This window comes from Phyllobates terribilis, unplaced genomic scaffold (genome assembly GCF_046119375.1).
Source record: "Phyllobates terribilis strain yellow unplaced genomic scaffold, ASM4611937v1 Scaffold_4__5_contigs__length_816908805, whole genome shotgun sequence".
Lineage (NCBI taxonomy): Eukaryota > Metazoa > Chordata > Amphibia > Anura > Dendrobatidae > Phyllobates > Phyllobates terribilis.
The window spans coordinates 467,157,972-467,176,842 of NW_027362764.1; the positions used below are offsets into that span (position 1 = coordinate 467,157,972).

Sequence of the window (18,871 nt, forward strand, 5' to 3'; positions counted from 1 at the left end):
GAACGCTAACAGCATGAATACCATCAGAAAATAATAGGGCATAGGAAACCTGTCAGCAGAAATATACATGTTTAACTAAAGGTATTTTCAGAATGGCGCTGTAATACTGATTTAATACATACTGTTAGTGTAAAAATCTGCAGCCTGGTTTTTGTTAAATCTTCATTTTTGGTTTCTTCATCTCTTCGTGCTTCAGGGTGGGACTGTGGGTAGGGTCTTCGGCTCAGAGGGCTCAGCCACGGCCCCTCAGCTGCCTCTATTGTATTCATCAACTTTATAATTTAAATTTTGGGCTGGTGCTGTCCTGGCTCTGGGCAGTGCTCTCACAGATTCAGCTGTTGGCGGTCTTCATCAAAATGGCACTGACGCATGCGCAGATCGACCTGCGGCTGTCTTCAGGAAAATAGTGCCGGAGGTGGCGCATGCGCAGAATGAGATCTCGGCTCGTCATATGAGTTCCCCATAAGAAGAAAATAGAAAGGCAGCAGCTCACTGATCCTGTTGCAATTAAAAGCCTTTTAATCCGGAAAAACTGCTAATCCAGAAAGCGGTACATTGCAAGGCAAGAGTGAGCAATGCAGGGAGAGGGGAAGAGGACGACAGCCGTTTCGCACCAGTGTGGTGCTTCTACGGGTCCAATCACGGCCATCGTCCTCTTCCCCTCTCCCTGTATTGCTCACTCTTGCTAGATTAGCAGTTTTTCCGGATTAAATGATCGGTGAGTTGCTGCCTTTCTATTTTCTTCTCATTTGCTTGTCGGCTTTTGCACCACCGGGAAATTCCTGTCACAGCTGAGCCAACCAGCCAGCCACAATACTCTGGAGACTGGTGCCTATTAAGCCTTTATTTCATACTGAGTTCCCCATAAGATGAGCTGTCTGTCTAACAAGCAAAAAAATAAAGTGTAATCAATTAAATGCACTTTTGCTGATTTCTGTGTGTCGCTGTTGCCCCACCCATGTTTTGACCTTATTTATGTTGGTGACCCCTGCGTGATTCCGAAAATATAATGTGAACGGAGCCTAAATAGCATCAGGAGAATGGGTGTAAAGTTTTGCCCACTCTCTGGACTGAGACTTTCTATCATAACAGGGTAGTAAGTAATACAGGGCAATATAATACTAATCTTACACAATGGCAACATTAAAAAAACACCTTAAATCAACTGATTTACTCTAAACTTATACTCAATGGTTTTCTCTTTTTTCGCTACCTGGCTCAGAGCTGTGTGAAAGGTTTATTCTGTTAAAGAGATTGCTGCATGGGCATTTATGGCTCCTTTTTAAAGCACAGAGCCACCTTTATTTTTACCTTATCTCGTTCCTTATATGCCAATACATATGCTTCCATTCCCATTGTGCACAAGACACACATGCACAATTGCACATATATAATTAACAGTAGAGTTCAATATCATGCAGTGTTTGTGCATTATAGACACCTTCACTGCCATGCAGAGTCTAAATAAAATGCCTGCCAGGTACCCTTATCTTCATTACCTACCAGCTACCCTCTCACACAATGCCAGACTCCAGTTTATAGGTCCTACCACCTTATCCTTTGTCCATACAGAAAGGGGTTACAATGAGGACGCAGACACAACTGACAGTAATAGTCACAAGGGAGTGCAGATATGTCAAAAAGCGGTGGATTGTAAAAATGGGCATGGCATAAAACAATTTTTTTACACAGAGTAAGCTAATTAATAAGCTGTTAGGATGGAGGACAGTTAAAATATGAAATTTATCAAACAGCATAAACCAATATGATAAATCTGACAAATATTTTTAGACTTTTTCGTCAGAGTTTGCAATATCTGAAGGACTTTATTCACTTTAGACTAATGTTGGGTGAGCCCGCTGTTATGCATGGGTTTGGCCGTTAGTTTATTGTATATGGGGACCCCCATACAACTGATGTCCGATTTATTACTGTCGATCACTTTGTTTTTCTGGAGATGAGCTGACTCCAGACTTGTCTGGCGCTGGCTTCCTCATAGAACACACAGGAGATCTCGGCCGACAGAGCAATCCTGTGAATGGCAGAGTTGGCCGAGATGGCTGCCGGTCGAACGATCAGCCAAGCGATGGTTCACCCAACAGTCATCCAATGTGTATGGTGGCATTAAAATTAGACAGTATTGACAAATATACCCCATTGTTCTCTGCTTGCAGTGCTGTTCACTTTGCAGAATTTATGAGTAAATTAGATGCCAGAACAAACACCATAGTTTCTGCATGCAGCTTTGCATAAAGCACCACTCCTGCATTTTTTATTGCACAGTTGGAGTGGTGTTTTAAATGTAAGTCCCCTGCATCCTATTTGATACTCACCTGCCGCTGCCTTCATCCATTTCCAGCACCGCTGCCATCGGTCTCCGGTGAAAAATGACCTGCTCGCAGCTCCATGGTTGCATATAGTTGCGTGGAGTTCACTTTTCAATACAAGTCTATGAGAGCCCCATTCTGGCTCTCATAGATATGTATTAAGAGCATCTGACGAAGCTTCTGAATACCGGCCAGTCACAAGCTACTGTCACAAGATGGTGTGGGCAAAATCTATGAAGATGCCATTGGGTGAGTATATGACCAGGGGCAGGAGGCTTAGATTTAAAGCACCACTCCAGCACTGAAAAAAAAACGTTGGAGTGGTGCTTTAAATGGATATAGGACCAAGATCATTGCTTGCTGTCAAAAATACAATATTATTTTAAAGTTCAATACTTAAGAAAGCTTAAGAGAAATAATCAATTAATAGATGCTGCAAAAGATAATGGATCCCTTTAGAGATATGTTAATGTTTGTGCTGCATTTACTTGTATCAATTAATCTGAAAAAATTATTATTTTATATTTCGACTTAACAGGTACTTCACTTTGAAAATGTCAAAGATTATGACTTTGGATTTCAAACGCTGACGTCAGACATTAATAGAATTGGTGCTTCATCCTCTTTAAAAATAGTCAAGCGTATCTATGTGGACAGTTGCTTCAATGCCACTAAAGTGAGTACACGTGTATATACGAATGTTTATATAACTAATGTAAAGGGAAGGGTTTCGTTAGAACAGCCACTATCCATTTGCCTAAATAGGGCCCCCCACTATTAGCCAGAGCACAGACAGGCCACACAAGCTGGAACATGTGGGTTGATTTAAAAAATAAATGTTCCAGAAAACTGAATATGCTGTGCGTACTACAAAACTAGGGATCAATAGGGTAGGTTACACCTAGAGGTCAAGGCCCCCCAAAAAAACACCAACCACAGCACAATATGCATAAAATAGTCTTTATTATGCAAATGGAAATATACAAAACTAAACAAAGAAATGCTAAAAAACAGAACCTCACAGTGTGAGGGACATCAGAACATATAGATAAATTTTTTACAACCAGGATCCACAATATTTAGAAACAATCTCCATATACACCAGTATGTACCTGATGTCAGCAAGTATATACATATAATGGAGGTGATTACCTTAATAGGGAGTTGTGATCAGTGAAGCACATTAAATGTCTGACGTCCCTCAGCCCCAACGTACGTTTCGTATTCAGTATTTCCTCAGGGGAGAAGTACTGAACACAAAACGTACATTGGGGCTGAGGGACATCAGATATTACATGTGCTTCACTAGTCACAACTCCCTATTAAGGTAATTACCTCCATTATATGATTTGTAGGTGTTCTTTCTTACACTATATCTGATGCTAGGGGATTGCATCCCAGCTAATAATATGGTCCAATATTCATACAATGGTGGGTATCTCTTAAGGGGTAGTGTGCCACTGTGCACATGTGTATACTTGCTGACATCAGGTCCATACTGGTATATATGGAGATTGTTTCTAAATATTGTGGAACCTAGTTGTAAAAAATGTATCTATATGTTCTGATGTCCTTCACAGTGTGGGGTTCTGTTTTTTAGCATTTCTTTGTTTAGTTTTGTATATTTCGATTTGCATAATAAAGGCTATTTTACTTATATTGTGCTGTGGTTGGTGGGTTTTTTGGGGGCAGCGACCTCTAGGTGTAACCTACCCTATTGATCCCTGATTTCAATGGATGCTGTGTAATTCCTCTCAGCAGTTGGATGCTCTTTGACCAGCAGATACTTTTCATTCATCAATAAGGGCTTGTCCAAAATGAAGAGGCCCTTTATATATAAATATAATTGTCCTATCATGATGTTATCAAAAGCTTCTCTTTAAAGGGTTATCTGGGAATGAAAAAAATCCCTCGAATAGGTCATTGTTATCAAATCCGTGGAGTCCAAATTTTGGTACAGTACTGGTCAGCTGTACAAGTTTAATGTCCCCTTACAGCTCAGTGTATCTGGAAGTGCCTATAACTGGTAGCACAATTCTGTCCAGTCCTACCAGTTAGTGAGCTGAGTGACAGATGTCATAGAAGAGCCTTCATTTGGAGGTATTTATTGGTCAGGAGTAATTTTTGCTTCTCTTCACATGTGCATTTTTCCAATTATTTACTTTTTGTCTTGCACTTTTCTTTATTCAGTAACTTGCTCTCACTAGGGCTTTTGATTGGCATTGGTGCAATATCCATGTGCTATAAATCCCATCCTGTACCACTGTATTTGCTTGTAATATTGATGTACAATACAAAGTTATATTGTGGTCACATACAACCCCCATCATGAACACCCTAAGGAAAATTGGTGCTGATCTCCAAACTATATTCTACAGATACCACAAACTGGAAGAAATATTCCCAGAACTACCACTTCTCTCCTACAAACAGCCCCCTAACTTAAGGAATCTCCTTATCAGAGGTGAGCTCTCATCACCATTATTGACGGCACATTCCCATGTAAAAACAAAAAATGCAAAACTTCTACCCACATATTACCATCAAATACAGTCTGTATACCAAACACAAATCAAGACTACAAAATCATGGATGTCTTTTCATGTACATCCTCAAATGTGGTGTACATGATACAATGTACAAGGTGCCCGGAAGGAGTTTTGTATTGTAGAAATGATGCAAAAACTGCAAATGAGAATGAATTTACACAGACACACAATTAAGAATGAACTGGACACGCCTGTGGGAAAGCATTTCTCTATCCCGGGACACTGTATGACAGATCTAAAAGTCTTAATACTGAAAGGTAATTTCAAGGATGACAGGGAGAGAAAAATCTGGGAATTCAAATTGATAAGGATGTTCAATTCCTTTTCAACAGGACTCAATCTAACACTTTGTTTTATGACTCACTACATGGACACAACTCACACTTCTAGATAATTAAACATTCCCATAGCCTCTACATTTGCAACAAAAAACCCTAATTTGATCTTGACTTATCAGTAGGAGGTATCATCCCTTACACCTCATGAACAAATATCTCGCTGTAACATCTCTTAAGTGTTGTGCCTTGTGTATTATGAATTAATTTGTAATATTGCCTGAAAAAGGAGTCTCTGTGCTCTGAAAGCTTGCATATATTTTTTTTCCTGGTTAGCCAATAAAGGTATCACTCCGAATATACTTTTGTCATTTTTTGGCATAAAAGTATTTACATTGCTTGTAATATTAATATTTGACCACCAGATGTCATACCAGCTGTAGTCCATTCAAGTGCATACTGCTGCACTGCTGCTGTAGCTAAATAGTTAAAAGCAATTAGTAGAGCTATAATGAGTCTCAGTGCATCCCAGGCGCATCACTGCCAATGTCATGCCAAATGACAGCTGGTTTTCTGCAGTTAGGCAGCTGGGAGCCAGCTGGGAATTAACATGACATTGGCAGTGACGCTTCATCGACAGAGCAGAGCTGAAGAGAAGAAGTTGATCTGACGTTGTGACGTTACCAGAAGCAGCAGAATCTCTGACGGGAGTGGTCTGTGACCACTTTGAGCTGGAACAGATAGTCGCAGGGCAGAACCGGCAGGTAACTAGCAATCACCTGCCTGTAAGTTTTTAGCCACATAACAATCCCACCAAATCACGATTAACCCCTTTAAGCATTCATATTTTCACATGCTTGGCGCCCGGGGGATGCCAACAAATCCCCGCCTATTTGATTAGGAAGCCCAGAAATCCCGGCCTATCAGTTTATTTTGCATATTTTCCCCCGGAAGTCACAGTGGTCTCATATCTCCCAGGGGGTGACAGATTACCTTTAACCCCTTAAAAGCCAGGGTGTACTAATGCGTAACTGCGCACTGGGCTTTAAGAGCCAGGTATGTATTAGTATGCCTGGTTGATTTCACCCACACACCGGCTGTGCGGGCGCGATCGCCGCCAGGTGTCACAGCTGACACCCAGTGCTATGTGCTGGGAGTGGTCCCGCTCCGCTCCCGGCACATTAACCCCCACAATGCTGCGATAGAAGTCGATCGCAGCATTGTGGGGTCAGGGGGAGGTGATCGCGATACTCACCTCTCCTGCTGGCATCCAACGCTGTCTGCCGCGGCTTCCCGGATGTTGCCATGACAACCCGATGTCGTCATGACAACATCCGGGTAACCAGACAGCAGGAAGATACTTTGGTCATGCACAGTGCATGACCAAAGTATCTTCTGCATCTGCAGCGCTGACAGCCTGTAAAGCACAGGGATGGTGCTCCATCCCTATGCTATACAGGCGATCAGAGTAAAAAAAAGTCAAAGTCCCATAGTGGAACAAAGTATAAAAGTAAAAAAATGTGTTAAAAAATGAAAAAAAAAAAATTTTTTTTGTAAAAATATAAAAAAAAAATAAAAAAAATAAAAAATATTATTATGAAAAAACCCCAAAACAATAAAAGTACACATATTGGTATTGCCGCGTCCGGAACAGCCTGACTTATAAAACTGTCCCACTAGTTAACCCCTTTAGTGAACACGATAAAAAAATAAATAAAAAACAAAACAAAAAACAATGCTTTATCATCATACCGCCATCATACCGCCAAGCAAAAAATGGAATAACACGCGATCAAAAAGACGAATATACCGTATATTCCGGCGTATAAGACGACCTGGTGTATAAGACGACCCCCCTACTTTTCTGTTAAAATATAGAGTTTAGGATATATTCACCGTATAAGACTACCCCTTTTCCAACGCATACCAAACACCGGTAAAAATTAAAAAAAAACAGATTTGAATTTAACATGGTCCTTTTTTAATTTAAATTCTTATGACATGCAGGTATATAGCAGGAAAACTGTCACTCATGAACATATTAAAATAGGGGGGACCCCACGTCATTTTTTGGGGGGGTCCCCCATTCTAATAGCTAGTAAAGGCTAGGTATTCAGCTGGGGGCTGATATTAGTAGCCTGGGAAGCTCCGTGGGTATTACCCCCTTCCCAGACTTCAAACATCTGCCACAGCCGTCTGCTTAACCTCCGCTAGAGACTATAATGATGGTGGATCCCACGCCAATTTTCTTTTTAAAAAATCCTTTATTTTAACACTAAATGACAATTGAGGGGTTAATAAAGATGCAGTCCCTAAATTATTATTAATTTTGTAATTAATTTTTCCCAAAAATGTTGACGTGGGCTTCGCCATATTTTTGTGTCCAGCCAGGTACAGCAGGCAGGAACAGGCTGTCCCCAACCACCAGCTGCCTATTTGTACCTGGCCGGACACAACAATATAGGGAAGCCCTTTTTTTTTAATTATTTCATGAAATAATTAAAAAAAAAAAGACGTGGGGCTTCGCCCTATTTTTGTGTCCAGCCAGGTACAACTAGGCAGCTGGGGGCTGGAATCTGCAGCGCAGGGAGGCCCAAGCTTTCTGGCCCCCCCCCGCTGCAAATTGCAGTCCGCAGCCACCCCGGAAAATGGCGCGTTCATAGAAGCGCCATCTTCTGGCGCTGTACCCAACTCATCCAGGGCCCTGGTGCGGTAGCTCACTGGGTAATAAAGGGGTTAGGGCCAGCTTGGCATTATCAGCTGGCCCTAAGCCCGAAATTCATGGGGTCACGCCAATATTAGACATGACCGCCATGAATTTCTAGTAAAGTAATTAAAAAAAACACAAACACCCAGAATAAAGTCCTTTAATTGAAATAAAGACACAATTTTTTAATGTTCTAAATTAAACCATACTTACAGTCACGCCCATTCCAGCTGAAGCCAACAATCTCCTGCAATAAAAGTAAAATAATAAAGCAACCTCATCCTTACCTCTCCATGGTTCCCAGGACCGGTCCAGCTCTGCTACATTCACATGACAGGCTGCACCGCAGCAGAACGCTGCCGTTCAGCTTGCCATGCGGCAGACACTGAGAAGCGCAGGCATGCTTGTGCTCCTCAGTGTCTGACTGTGACGGCATCCAGATGAGCCGAGATCATGTCCAATGAACTCGGCTCACCTCATGCACGTCACTGACAGCGTGGGAAAATTCTCCTGCTCCCCGCATGCGCAGTAAAAGTTTCCCACGCTGTCAGTGACGGACGTCCAGGAGGTGAGCTGAGTTCATTGTCGGCTCATCTGGATGCCGTCACAGCGAGACACTGAGGAGCGCAAGCATGCCTGCGCTTCACAGTGTCTGCGGGATGACAGGCTGGATGGCAGCGTTCTGCTGCGGTCCAGCCTGTCATCTCGATGTAGCAGAGCTGAAGCTGTCCTGGGAACCATGGAAAGGTAAGGATGAGGTTGCTTTATTATTTTACTTTTATTGCAGGAGATCGTTGGCTTCAGCTGGAATGGGCGTGATGGTAAGTATGGTTTAATTTAGAACAATAAAGAATTGTGTGTTTATTTCAATTAAAGGACTTTATTCTGGGTGTTTGTGTTTTTTTTAACTTTTACTATGGGGTTAGTAATGGGGGTGTCTTATAGACGCCTCTCCATTACTAACCTGGGCTTGATGTCAGCTGGCATTATAAGCTGACATCAACCCCAACCCTATTACCCCACTGCCACCGCTACAGGGCAGTGGGAAGAGCGAGGCTAAGTGCCAGAATTGGCGCATCCTATGGATGCGCCATTTCTAGGGCGGCTGACGGCTGGTGTTTCTAGAATGGGAGGGGGCCAATATTCATGGCACCCTTCCTGGGCTATTAATATCAGCCTCCAGCTCTCTGCCTAGCCTTTGCTAGCTATTAAAATAGGGGGGACCCCACGTCATTTTTTTGGGATCCCCCATTTTAATAGCTAGTAAAGGCTAGGTATTCAGCTGGGGGCTGATATTAGTAGTCTGGGAAGCTCCGTGGGTATTACCCCCTTCCCAGGCTTCAAACATCTGCCCCAGCCGTCTGCTTAACCTCCGCTAGAGACTAAAATTAAGGGGAACCCCACGCCAATTTTTTTTTAAATAAATCCGTTATTTTAACACTAGATGACAAGTACAGTAACCAGCACTATCACTGTACTTCATATATATGTGACTGACATGTTTCTATCTATCTAATCTATGTGTGATGCTCTATTCTTTCTATTCTAAATTGTCGGGTGCCGGCTTATGCCGCTGCTGAATTGCCGGCTTTTCATATATTGTCACAGAAGCGATGCGAACTTCCCTGCTCCGGACACAGCGCAGCGCTTCTGTGACAAGTGAAAGCTGTCGGCACAGAAGCCCTGCGCTGTGTCCGGAGCTGGGAATACGCAGCGATGTATCAGTTTCAGCATAGAAGCGCTGACTGTCTGGACCTACCGCCGCCGTATTTTAACTCCCTCCACCTTATATTAACTCCGACATGGCAGGGATACGGCCACGGCAGCTTATTAACACCCCCAGAGTATCCCCGCATGTCAATTTCTGAAAGTTCAAAAGCATTACCGGCGTATAAGACGACCCCAGACTAGACAGAAGATTTTTCAGTCTTCAAAAGTCGTCTTATACGCCGGAATATACGGTAAATAAAAATGGTACCGCTGAAAATGTCATCTTGTTTCGCAAAAAACAAGTGCCATACTGCACAAGTTATACAAGTTATAGCTCTCAGAATAAAGCGATGCAAAAAATAATTTTTTCTATAAAATAGCTTTTATTGTGTAAAAGTGCCAAAACATAGAAAAGCGATATAAATGTGGTACCGCTGTAAACGTACTGACCCGAAGAATAAAGCGACCTTATCAATTTTACCACACGCGGAACAGCATACATTTTTTTTTAAAAAAACAATTCCTTAATTGTTGGTTTTTGTTTATTCTGCCTCCCAAAAATTGGAATAGAAAGCGATCAAAAAATGTCACGTGACTGAAAATGGTACCAATAAAAATGACAACTCATCCCGGCCAAAATATGGAAAAATTAAAGCTCTCAAAATATGGCGATGTAAAAAAATGCATCTTTTAGTGTGTGACAGCTGTCAATCATAAAAACCCGATATGATTCTGATATCGCTGTAATCGCACCGACCCGAAGAATAAAGTCGTCTAATCACTTATACCGCACAGGGAACGGCATAAAAAATAAACTCTAGGGTTAGGGTTAGGGTTGGGGTTAGGGTTAGGGTTGGGCTAGGGTTAGGGTTGGGCTAGGGTTAGGGTTTCGGGTTGTATTAGGGTTGAGGTTAGGGTTGGGATTTTTTTCAAAAGTAAAAAAAAAATTATGACGATATGGCGACTAGTGTTGAGCACAAGTACTCGCTACTTGAGTTTGCATCAGGTGCTTGGGTATGCACTGAGTATCGTGGGTGCTCGAGTGAAATGCTTGAGTCTCCGCCCTATATGCTTCGCGGCCAAAAAACCTTGCAGGGATTGCCAGCCATGCACGAGCGATCCCCGCATGTTTTTTTTTGGGTGTCTAATAACCGTGAAACATGCAGGCGGGGACTCGAGCATGTCACTCGAGCACGCGCGATACATGGTGCATACCAGAGTACCCAATGCAAAGTCAAGTAGCGAGCACTTGCACTCAAGACTAATGACAACTTATTCAATATGATGACCTAATGTTATCAAATTCTGTGTCGTACCTCTGGGTTCAAAATATTCACTATACCCCTATATAAAATCCTTGAGGGGTGTAGTTTCCAAAATGGGGTGACTTGTGGGGGGTTTACACTATTTAGGCACATCAGGGGCTCTCCAAACGCGACATGGGGTCCGCTCTCAATTCCAGCCAATTTTGCGTTCAAAAAGTCAAACAGCGCTCCTTCCCTTCTGAACTCTGCAATGTGGCCAAACACTGTATTTTCCCCACACATGGGGTATCGGCGTACTCAGGAGAAATTGCACAAAAGTTTTTGGGGTCCATTTTCTTCTCTTACGCTTGTGAAAACAAAAAAAATTGGGGCTAAAACATCAATTTTGTGGAAAAAGTTAGATTTTTTTATTTTCACGGCTCCATGTTATAAACTTCTGTAAAGCACTTGGGGGTTCAGGGTGCTCACCACACATCTAGATAAGTTCCCTGAGGGGTCTAGTTTCCAAAATGGTGTCACTTGTGGGGGTTTTCCACTGTTTAGGCACATCAGGGGCTCTCCAAATGCAACATGGTGTCCGCTAATTATTCAAGCAAATTTTACAATCAAAAAGTCAAATGGCGCTCCTTGCCTTCTGAACCCTGCCGTGCGCCTCAACAGTGGTTTTCCCCCACATATGGGGTATCTGCTTACTCAGGAGCAATTGCTCAACAAATTGCATGGTGCAATTTCTCCTGTTACCCTTATGAAAATGCAAAATTTGGGGCTGAAATACATTTTTGTAGGAAAAATGTGAAAATTTTATTTTTACGGCTCAATGTTATAAACTTCTGTGAAGCACCTAGGGGTTCAAGGTGCTCACCACACATCTAGATAAGTTCCCTGAGGGGTCTAGTTTCCAAAATGGTGTCACTTGTGGGGGTTTTCCACTGTTTAGGCACATCAGGAGCTCTCCAAATGCAACATGGTGTCCGCTAATTATTCAAGCAAATTTTACAATCAAAAAGTCAAATGGCGCTCCTTGCCTTCTGAACCCTGCCGTGCGCCTCAACAGTGGTTTTCCCCCACATATGGGGTATCTGCTTACTCAGGAGAAATTGCTCAACAAATTGCGTGGTGCAATTTCTCCTGTTACCCTTATGAAAATGCAAAATTTGGGGATGAAAAACATTTTTATAGGAAAAATGTGAAAATTTTATTTTTACGGCTCAATGTTATAAACTTCTGTGAAGCACCTAGGGGTTCAAGGTGCTCACCACACATCTAGATAAGTTCCCTGAGGGGTCTAGTTTCCAAAATGGTGTCACTTGTGGGGGGTTTCAACTGTTTAGGCACATCAGGGGCACATCCGCAATTATTCAAGCAAATTTTACATTCAAAAAGTCTAATGGCGCTCCTTCCCTTTCGAACCCTGCCGTGCACCCAAACAGTGTTTTTTACCCACATATGGGGTATCGGCATGCTCAGGGGAATTTGCAAAATAAATTTTGGGGTCAATTTTCTCCTGTTACCCCTGCGAAAATAAAAAAAATGGGTCTAAAGTAACATTTTTATGAAAAAAGTTAAATGTTAATTTTTTTTTCCACATTCCAAAAATTCCTGTGAAGCACCTGAAGGGTTAATAAAGTTCTTGAATGTGGTTTTGAGCACCTTGAGGGATGACGTTTTTATAATGGTGTTACTTTTGGGTATTTTCTGTCATAAAGACCCCTCAAAGTGACTTCAAATGTGATGTGGTCCCTAAAAAATGGTTTTGTAAATTTTGTTGGAAAAATGAGAAATCGCTGGTCAACTTTTAACCCTTATAGCTCCCTAATAAAAAAAAATGTTGGTTCCAAAATTGTTCTGATGTAAAGTAAACATGAGAGAAATGTTATTTATTAACTGTTTTGTGTGATATACTGTATTTCTCTGATTTAAGGGCATAAAAATTAACATTTTGAAAATTGCTAAATTTTCAAACTTTTTGCCAAATTTCCGTTTTTTTCACAAATAAACGCAAGTGATATCGAAGAAATTTTACCACAATCATGAAGCACAATATGTCACAAAAAAACAGTCTCAGAATCAGCGGGATCCGTTGAAGCGTTCCAAAGTAATTACCTCACAAAGTGACAGTGGTCAGAATTGTAAAAATTGGCTTGGTCATTAACGTGCAAACCACCTTGGGTTGTAAAGGGGTTAAAGTTTACACTGTGTGCAGAATTATTAGGCAAGTTGTATTTTAGAGGATTATTTTTATTATTGATCAACAACTATGTTCTCAATCAACCCAAAAGACTCATAAATATCCAAGCTTAATAGTTTTAGAAGTTGGAGTGGTTTTTTTTTAGATTTGGCTATCTTAGGAGGATATCTGTGTGGGAGGTAACTATTACTGTGCAGAATTATTAGACAACTTAATAAAAAACAAATATAATCCCATCTCACTTGTTTATTTTCACCAGGTAAACCAATATCAGTGCACAAAATTTAGAAATAAACATTTCTGACATGCAAAAACAAAAACTAAAAAAATTAGTGATCATTATAGCCAACTTTCTTTATGATGACACTCAACAGCCTTCCATCCATAGATTCTGTCAGTTGCTTGATCTGTTTTCGATCAACATTGCATGCAGCAGCCACCACAGCCTCCCAGACACTGTTCCGAGAGGTGTACTGTTTTCCCTCCCTGTAGATCTCACATTTTATGATGGACCACAGGTTCTCTATGGGGTTCAGATCAGGTGAACTAGGGGGCCATGTCATTATTTTTTCTTCTTTTAGACCTTTACTGGCCAGCCATGCTGTGGAGTCGTTGGATGCATGTGATGGATCATTGTCCTGCATGAAAATCATGTTTTTCTTGAACGATACCGACTTCTTCCTGTACCACTGATTGAAGAAGTTGTCTTCCAGAAACTGGCAGTAGGTCTGGGAGTTGAGCTTCACTCCATCCTCAACCTGAAAAGGTCCCACAAGTTCATCTTTGATGATACCAGCCCATACCAGTACCCCACCTCCACCTTGCTGGCGTCTGAGTCGGAGTGGAGCTCTCTGCCCTTTATTGATCCAGCCTCTGGCCCATCCATCTGGCCCATCAAGAGCCACTCTCATTTCATCAATCCATAAAACCTTTGAAAAATCAGTCTTAAGATATTTCTTGGCCCATTCTTGACATTTTATCTTATGTTTCTTGTTCAAAGGTGGTCGTTTTTCAGCCTTCCTTACCTTGGCCATGTCCCTGAGTATCGCACACCTTGTGCTTTTTGATATTCCAGTAACGTTGCAGCTCTGATATATGGCAAAACAATTGGCAAATGGCATCTTGGCAGCTTCACGCTTGATTTTCCTCAATTCATAGGCAGTTATTTTGCGCCTTTTTTGGCCAACACGCTTCTTGCGACCCTATTGGCTATTTGCCATGAAACGCTTGATTGTTTGGTGATCACGCTTCAAAAGTTTGGAAATTTCAAGACTGCTGCATCCCTCTGCAAGACATCTCACAATTTTGGACTTTTCAGAGCCCGTCAAATCTCTCTCCTGACCCATTTTGCCAAAGGAAAGGAAGTTTCCTAATAATTAAGCACACCTTATATAGGGTGTTGATGTTATTAGACAACACCCCTCCTCATTACAGAGATGCACATCACCAGATTTACTTAATTGGTAGTTGGCTCTCAAGCCTATGCAGCTTGGAGTAGGACAACATGTATAAAAACTATTGAAGTGATCAAAATACTCATTTGCCTAATAATTCTGCACGCGATGTATTGAAGGGATCGTGTGACTTTACTCTAAAAAGGCACAATAAATCAAAGAAAAATAAGCATCTTTGTATCTGCATCAATTCATCAAATATTGTTCGCCCATTTTAAGGAATTTTGCACAAAAATCTGCTTATACAAAAAAACATACCGTACAAGAAAAAAAAATGACTTGACAAATAATGAATCGGGGTCAAATCTGCAACCACTTTGCCATGTCTGAATGTGGCCTAAGGCCCCCTTCACATGTCCATTTTTTATGAACCGCAAACATGGGCATACGCACACCCATTGTATTGTGTGTCCATATGAAAAACCAGAAGACATGTCAGTTTTTTTGCGCAGCATGGACAAAATGTTTGCCGCACACTGGTGACACATGGATGACTGGCGCCTTTGGAAAAGCGGTACTGCTCGCACGAAATGTACTGCTTTTCCCAGGCGACGGTATATGTCACACGGACACACGGATGACAACTGGATGACACATGGATGTCACACGGATGTCACAAGGATGTCACATACATACATACGGATGGCACACGGACATGGAACTCGGATCTCACCAGTACTGTTTTTTCCTGTACAGGAATCACCAGGACGTGTGAAGGAGGCCTTAAGCTGGTTAATGATATGTTTGAATTTGAATGGGTTGTCCACTACTATTAATAATTGGTCAATCTACAATGTGTCCAAAATTATTAGGCAAATGAATATTTTGATCACATGATACTTTTATACATGTTGTCCTACTCCAAGCTGCATAGGCTTGAGAGCCAACTACCAATTAAGTAAATCTGGTGATGTGCATCTCTGTAATGAGGAGGGGTGTTGACTAATGACATCAACACCCTATATAAGGTGTGCTTAATTATTAGGCAACTTCCTTTCCTTTGGCAAAATGGGTCAGGAGAGAGATTTGACGGGCTCTGAAAAGTCCAAAATTGTGAGATGTCTTGCAGAGGGATGCAGCAGTCTTAAAATTTCCAAACTTTTGAAGTGTGATCACCAAACAATCAAGCGTTTCATGACAAATAGCCAACAGAGTCGCAAGAAGTGTGTTGGCCAAAAAAGGTGCAAAATAACTGCCCATGAATTGAGTAAAATCAAGCGTGAAGCTGCCAAGATGCCATTTGCCACCAGTTTTGCCATATTTCAGAGCTGAAATGTTACTGGAGTATCAAAAAGCACAAGGTGTGCGATACTCAGGGACATGGCCAAGGTAAGGAAGGCTGAAAAATGACCACCTTTGAACAAGAAACATAAGATAAAACGTCAAGAATGGATCAAGAAATATCTTAAGACTGATTTTTCAAAGGTTTTATGGACTGATGAAATGAGAGTGACTCTTGATGGACCAGATGGATGGGCCAGAGGTTGGATCAGTAAAGGCAGAGAGCTCCACTACGACTCAGATACCAGCAAGGTGGAGGTGGGGTTCTGGTATGGGCTGGTATCATCAAAGATGAACTTGTGGGACCTTTTCGGGTTGAGGATGGAGTGAAGCTCAACTTCCAGACCTACTGCGAGTTGCTGGAAGTCAACTTCTTCAAGCAGTGGTACAGGAAGAAGTTGGTATCGTTCAAGAAAAACATGATTTTCATGCAGGACAATGCTCCATCACATGCATCCAACTACTCCACAGCGTGGCTGGCCAGTAAAGGTCTAAAACAAGAAAAAATAATGACATGGCCCCCTTATTCACCTGATCTGAACCCCATAGAGAACCTGTGGTCCATCATAAAATGTGAGATCTACAGGGAGGGGGAACAGTGTCTGGGAGGCTGTGGTGGCTGCTGCATGCAATGTTGATCGAAAACAGATCAAGCAACTGACAGAATCTATGGATGAAAGGCTGTTGAGTGTCATCATAAAGAAAGTTGGCTATATTGATCACTAATTTTTTTTTGTTTTTGTTTTTGCATGTCAGAAATGTTTATTTCTAAATTTTGTGCACTGATATTGGTTTACCTGGTGAAAATAAACAAGTGAGATGGGATTATATTTGGTTTTTATTAAGCTGCCTAATAATTCTGCACAGTAATAGTTACCTGCACAAACAGATATCCTCCTAAGATAGCCAAATCTAAAAAAAAACACTCCAACTTCCAAAAATATTAAGCTTGGATATTTATGAGTCTTTTGAGTTGATTGAGAACATGGTTGTTGATCAATAATAAAAATAATCGTCTAAAATACAACTTGCCTAATAATTCTGTTCACAGTGTATTTTTAAGGTGAAAAGAAGTATCTTTGTAAATACCCTGCGTTGCTGTTACTGCCTGTGAGCAGCACTATGGCTGGCCGCTCACAGGCATCACGTGACTCCCCGCTGATGTCACGTCAAGGGAGGCATGACATTGGTCGCCACGGTGGATGCTGGGCTGTGGGCAGGGTTACCCCGCTTGTCACATCCAGCATCCACCACGTGCTTTCCCAATGAATGGGGAGAGGGAGAGCGTGCGGTGGATGCTGGGTGTGACGCGCAGGGTAACCCAGCCCACAGCCTGGACTCCACCGTGGAATGCAGCAGTGAGTCACCCCTGGCTGCATCCGGAACTTGATGTGACATCAGCGGATGCCAGAGCCTGCTGCAGCCGGGGGGTTACGTGGTGCCTGTGAGCGGACAGTGATAGCGCCGCTCACAGGCAGTAACAGCAGAGTGGAACCACCATTAATCTGATATTGATGATTTATTATACAGAAAGACCATTAATTTGAAAACCTCTTTATTATGCTCTCCAATCTAAGAAAATACCCATTCTTCCGTCATCAATAAGCCCTTTAAGATTCACGGAGATGTGTGTTAAGAATTTAGAAGTATCATAAAAAGATTAAATATTACAGAAATATTGTTTTCTTCCCCAGGAATTTATAAATTCAACAAAGAAACCATATCCATCCGAACTAGAAATAATTGACATTAAAAGCCGAGCAGAAGAAGCCAGAAATCAGATAAATACCTCTGTAAAAGACCTCACTGCTGGTACGTTTCCTCTTTCTATCACTTTTCATGTTGACATTATTGAGACTTTTTTTTTTCATCTCATTCTTTGCTGCATATTTTTTGTCCTGACTCTCTATACAGGTAAACTAATGTACAGAATGCCAAAAGGGTTAACAGAACATACTCGCTCATCACTATTACAGATCTATGCCAAAAGGAAAATGTGTGGCATTGTATTGTGCTAAGTGGTCCGAGGCCAAATTGATACTGAACGTATCCTGGTCCTCTGTAAAAGAGCAGTTCTGCATGGACACCCATTAAGAGTAAAGTATCAGAAAAGGATATTTGAATCAAGTCAGATTTTAATTTAATGAATATTTTTCAGTTTTACTGTGCAGACTGAGACATGATCATCAAAATAATCTCATTATGATTAGAGAGTAGGCAATTTGGTGACAACTGTGTCTTACTATTGGATACATAGAATAGATATCAAAAAGCATAGGTTATATGCATTTATAAGGCGTTGATCACATGGGCATCCTGGCTTCTCTTTATAAGGGAAGCCATGATATTTTACCAAGTACTGTATGTCATATGAGAGATGTCATCAGGGCCTGCCCCTAGTAATTTCCAATGGAATCCATCATAGTCCTATTTTGGTGTCTGTCAATCTAAAAAAAAAAAAACAAATCTCTGAATCCAGTGCTGTTCCTCATTTTAGATCTGATGCAAACATGAACGGAGCCACTGGGTCCTTATATAGCTCCCTGTCACCATCTGGTCTCTGCAGAAGGGGCTGAGTTTTCTCTCTTCTTGGAGGCCATTAGCATTTGGATACATTTCTTACCAATAAGTGCTACTCATACCAACAGCTAGAGAGCCCACATATCCTTCAGCATTATATTTAAAGAGGACCTGTCACCAGGTCAAAAGTTTTTGGTGCTTTTATTCTTGCTGCTCCCGGGAGTAAAAACTGGCCACTCTTGACCTAGAGGCAGGTCTTCTTTAAAGAGAATCTGTTACCAGGTTTTTGCCACCCAATCTGAGAGCAGCATAATATAGTGGCAGAGACATTGATTCTAGCCATCTGTCACTTATGTAATGCAGGTGCCGGAATGCAACGCACAGAGACACAAGGCGAGAACAGTCAGAAATGTTTGTAAACAGTTTTATACAACAGGTATACTGAAACAAGGGATTAGCAACAAGGGTAATGAACAGTGGTTTGAAATATCAGAAAAATACGAAATTTCTCAAAATAAGGCGCAGTCTCTTAAAATAAGGCGCAGTCTCTTAAAGTAAGGCGCAGTCTCTTAAAATAAGGCGCAGTCTCTTAAAG

General features: G+C 41.6%; 1 protein-coding gene across 1 annotated transcript in view; it reads left to right on the forward strand.

The window, feature by feature from the left end:
• Nucleotides 1-18,871, forward strand: part of SERPINB5 (serpin family B member 5) — a 95,408-nt gene that overhangs the window by 22,557 nt on the left and 53,980 nt on the right. Inside the window, exons 3-4 of the mRNA XM_073678672.1 lie at nt 2,866-3,003; nt 17,451-17,568. Of these exons, the coding sequence (XP_073534773.1) occupies nt 2,866-3,003; nt 17,451-17,568 (256 nt within the window). The remainder of the gene's footprint in view (nt 1-2,865; nt 3,004-17,450; nt 17,569-18,871) is intronic.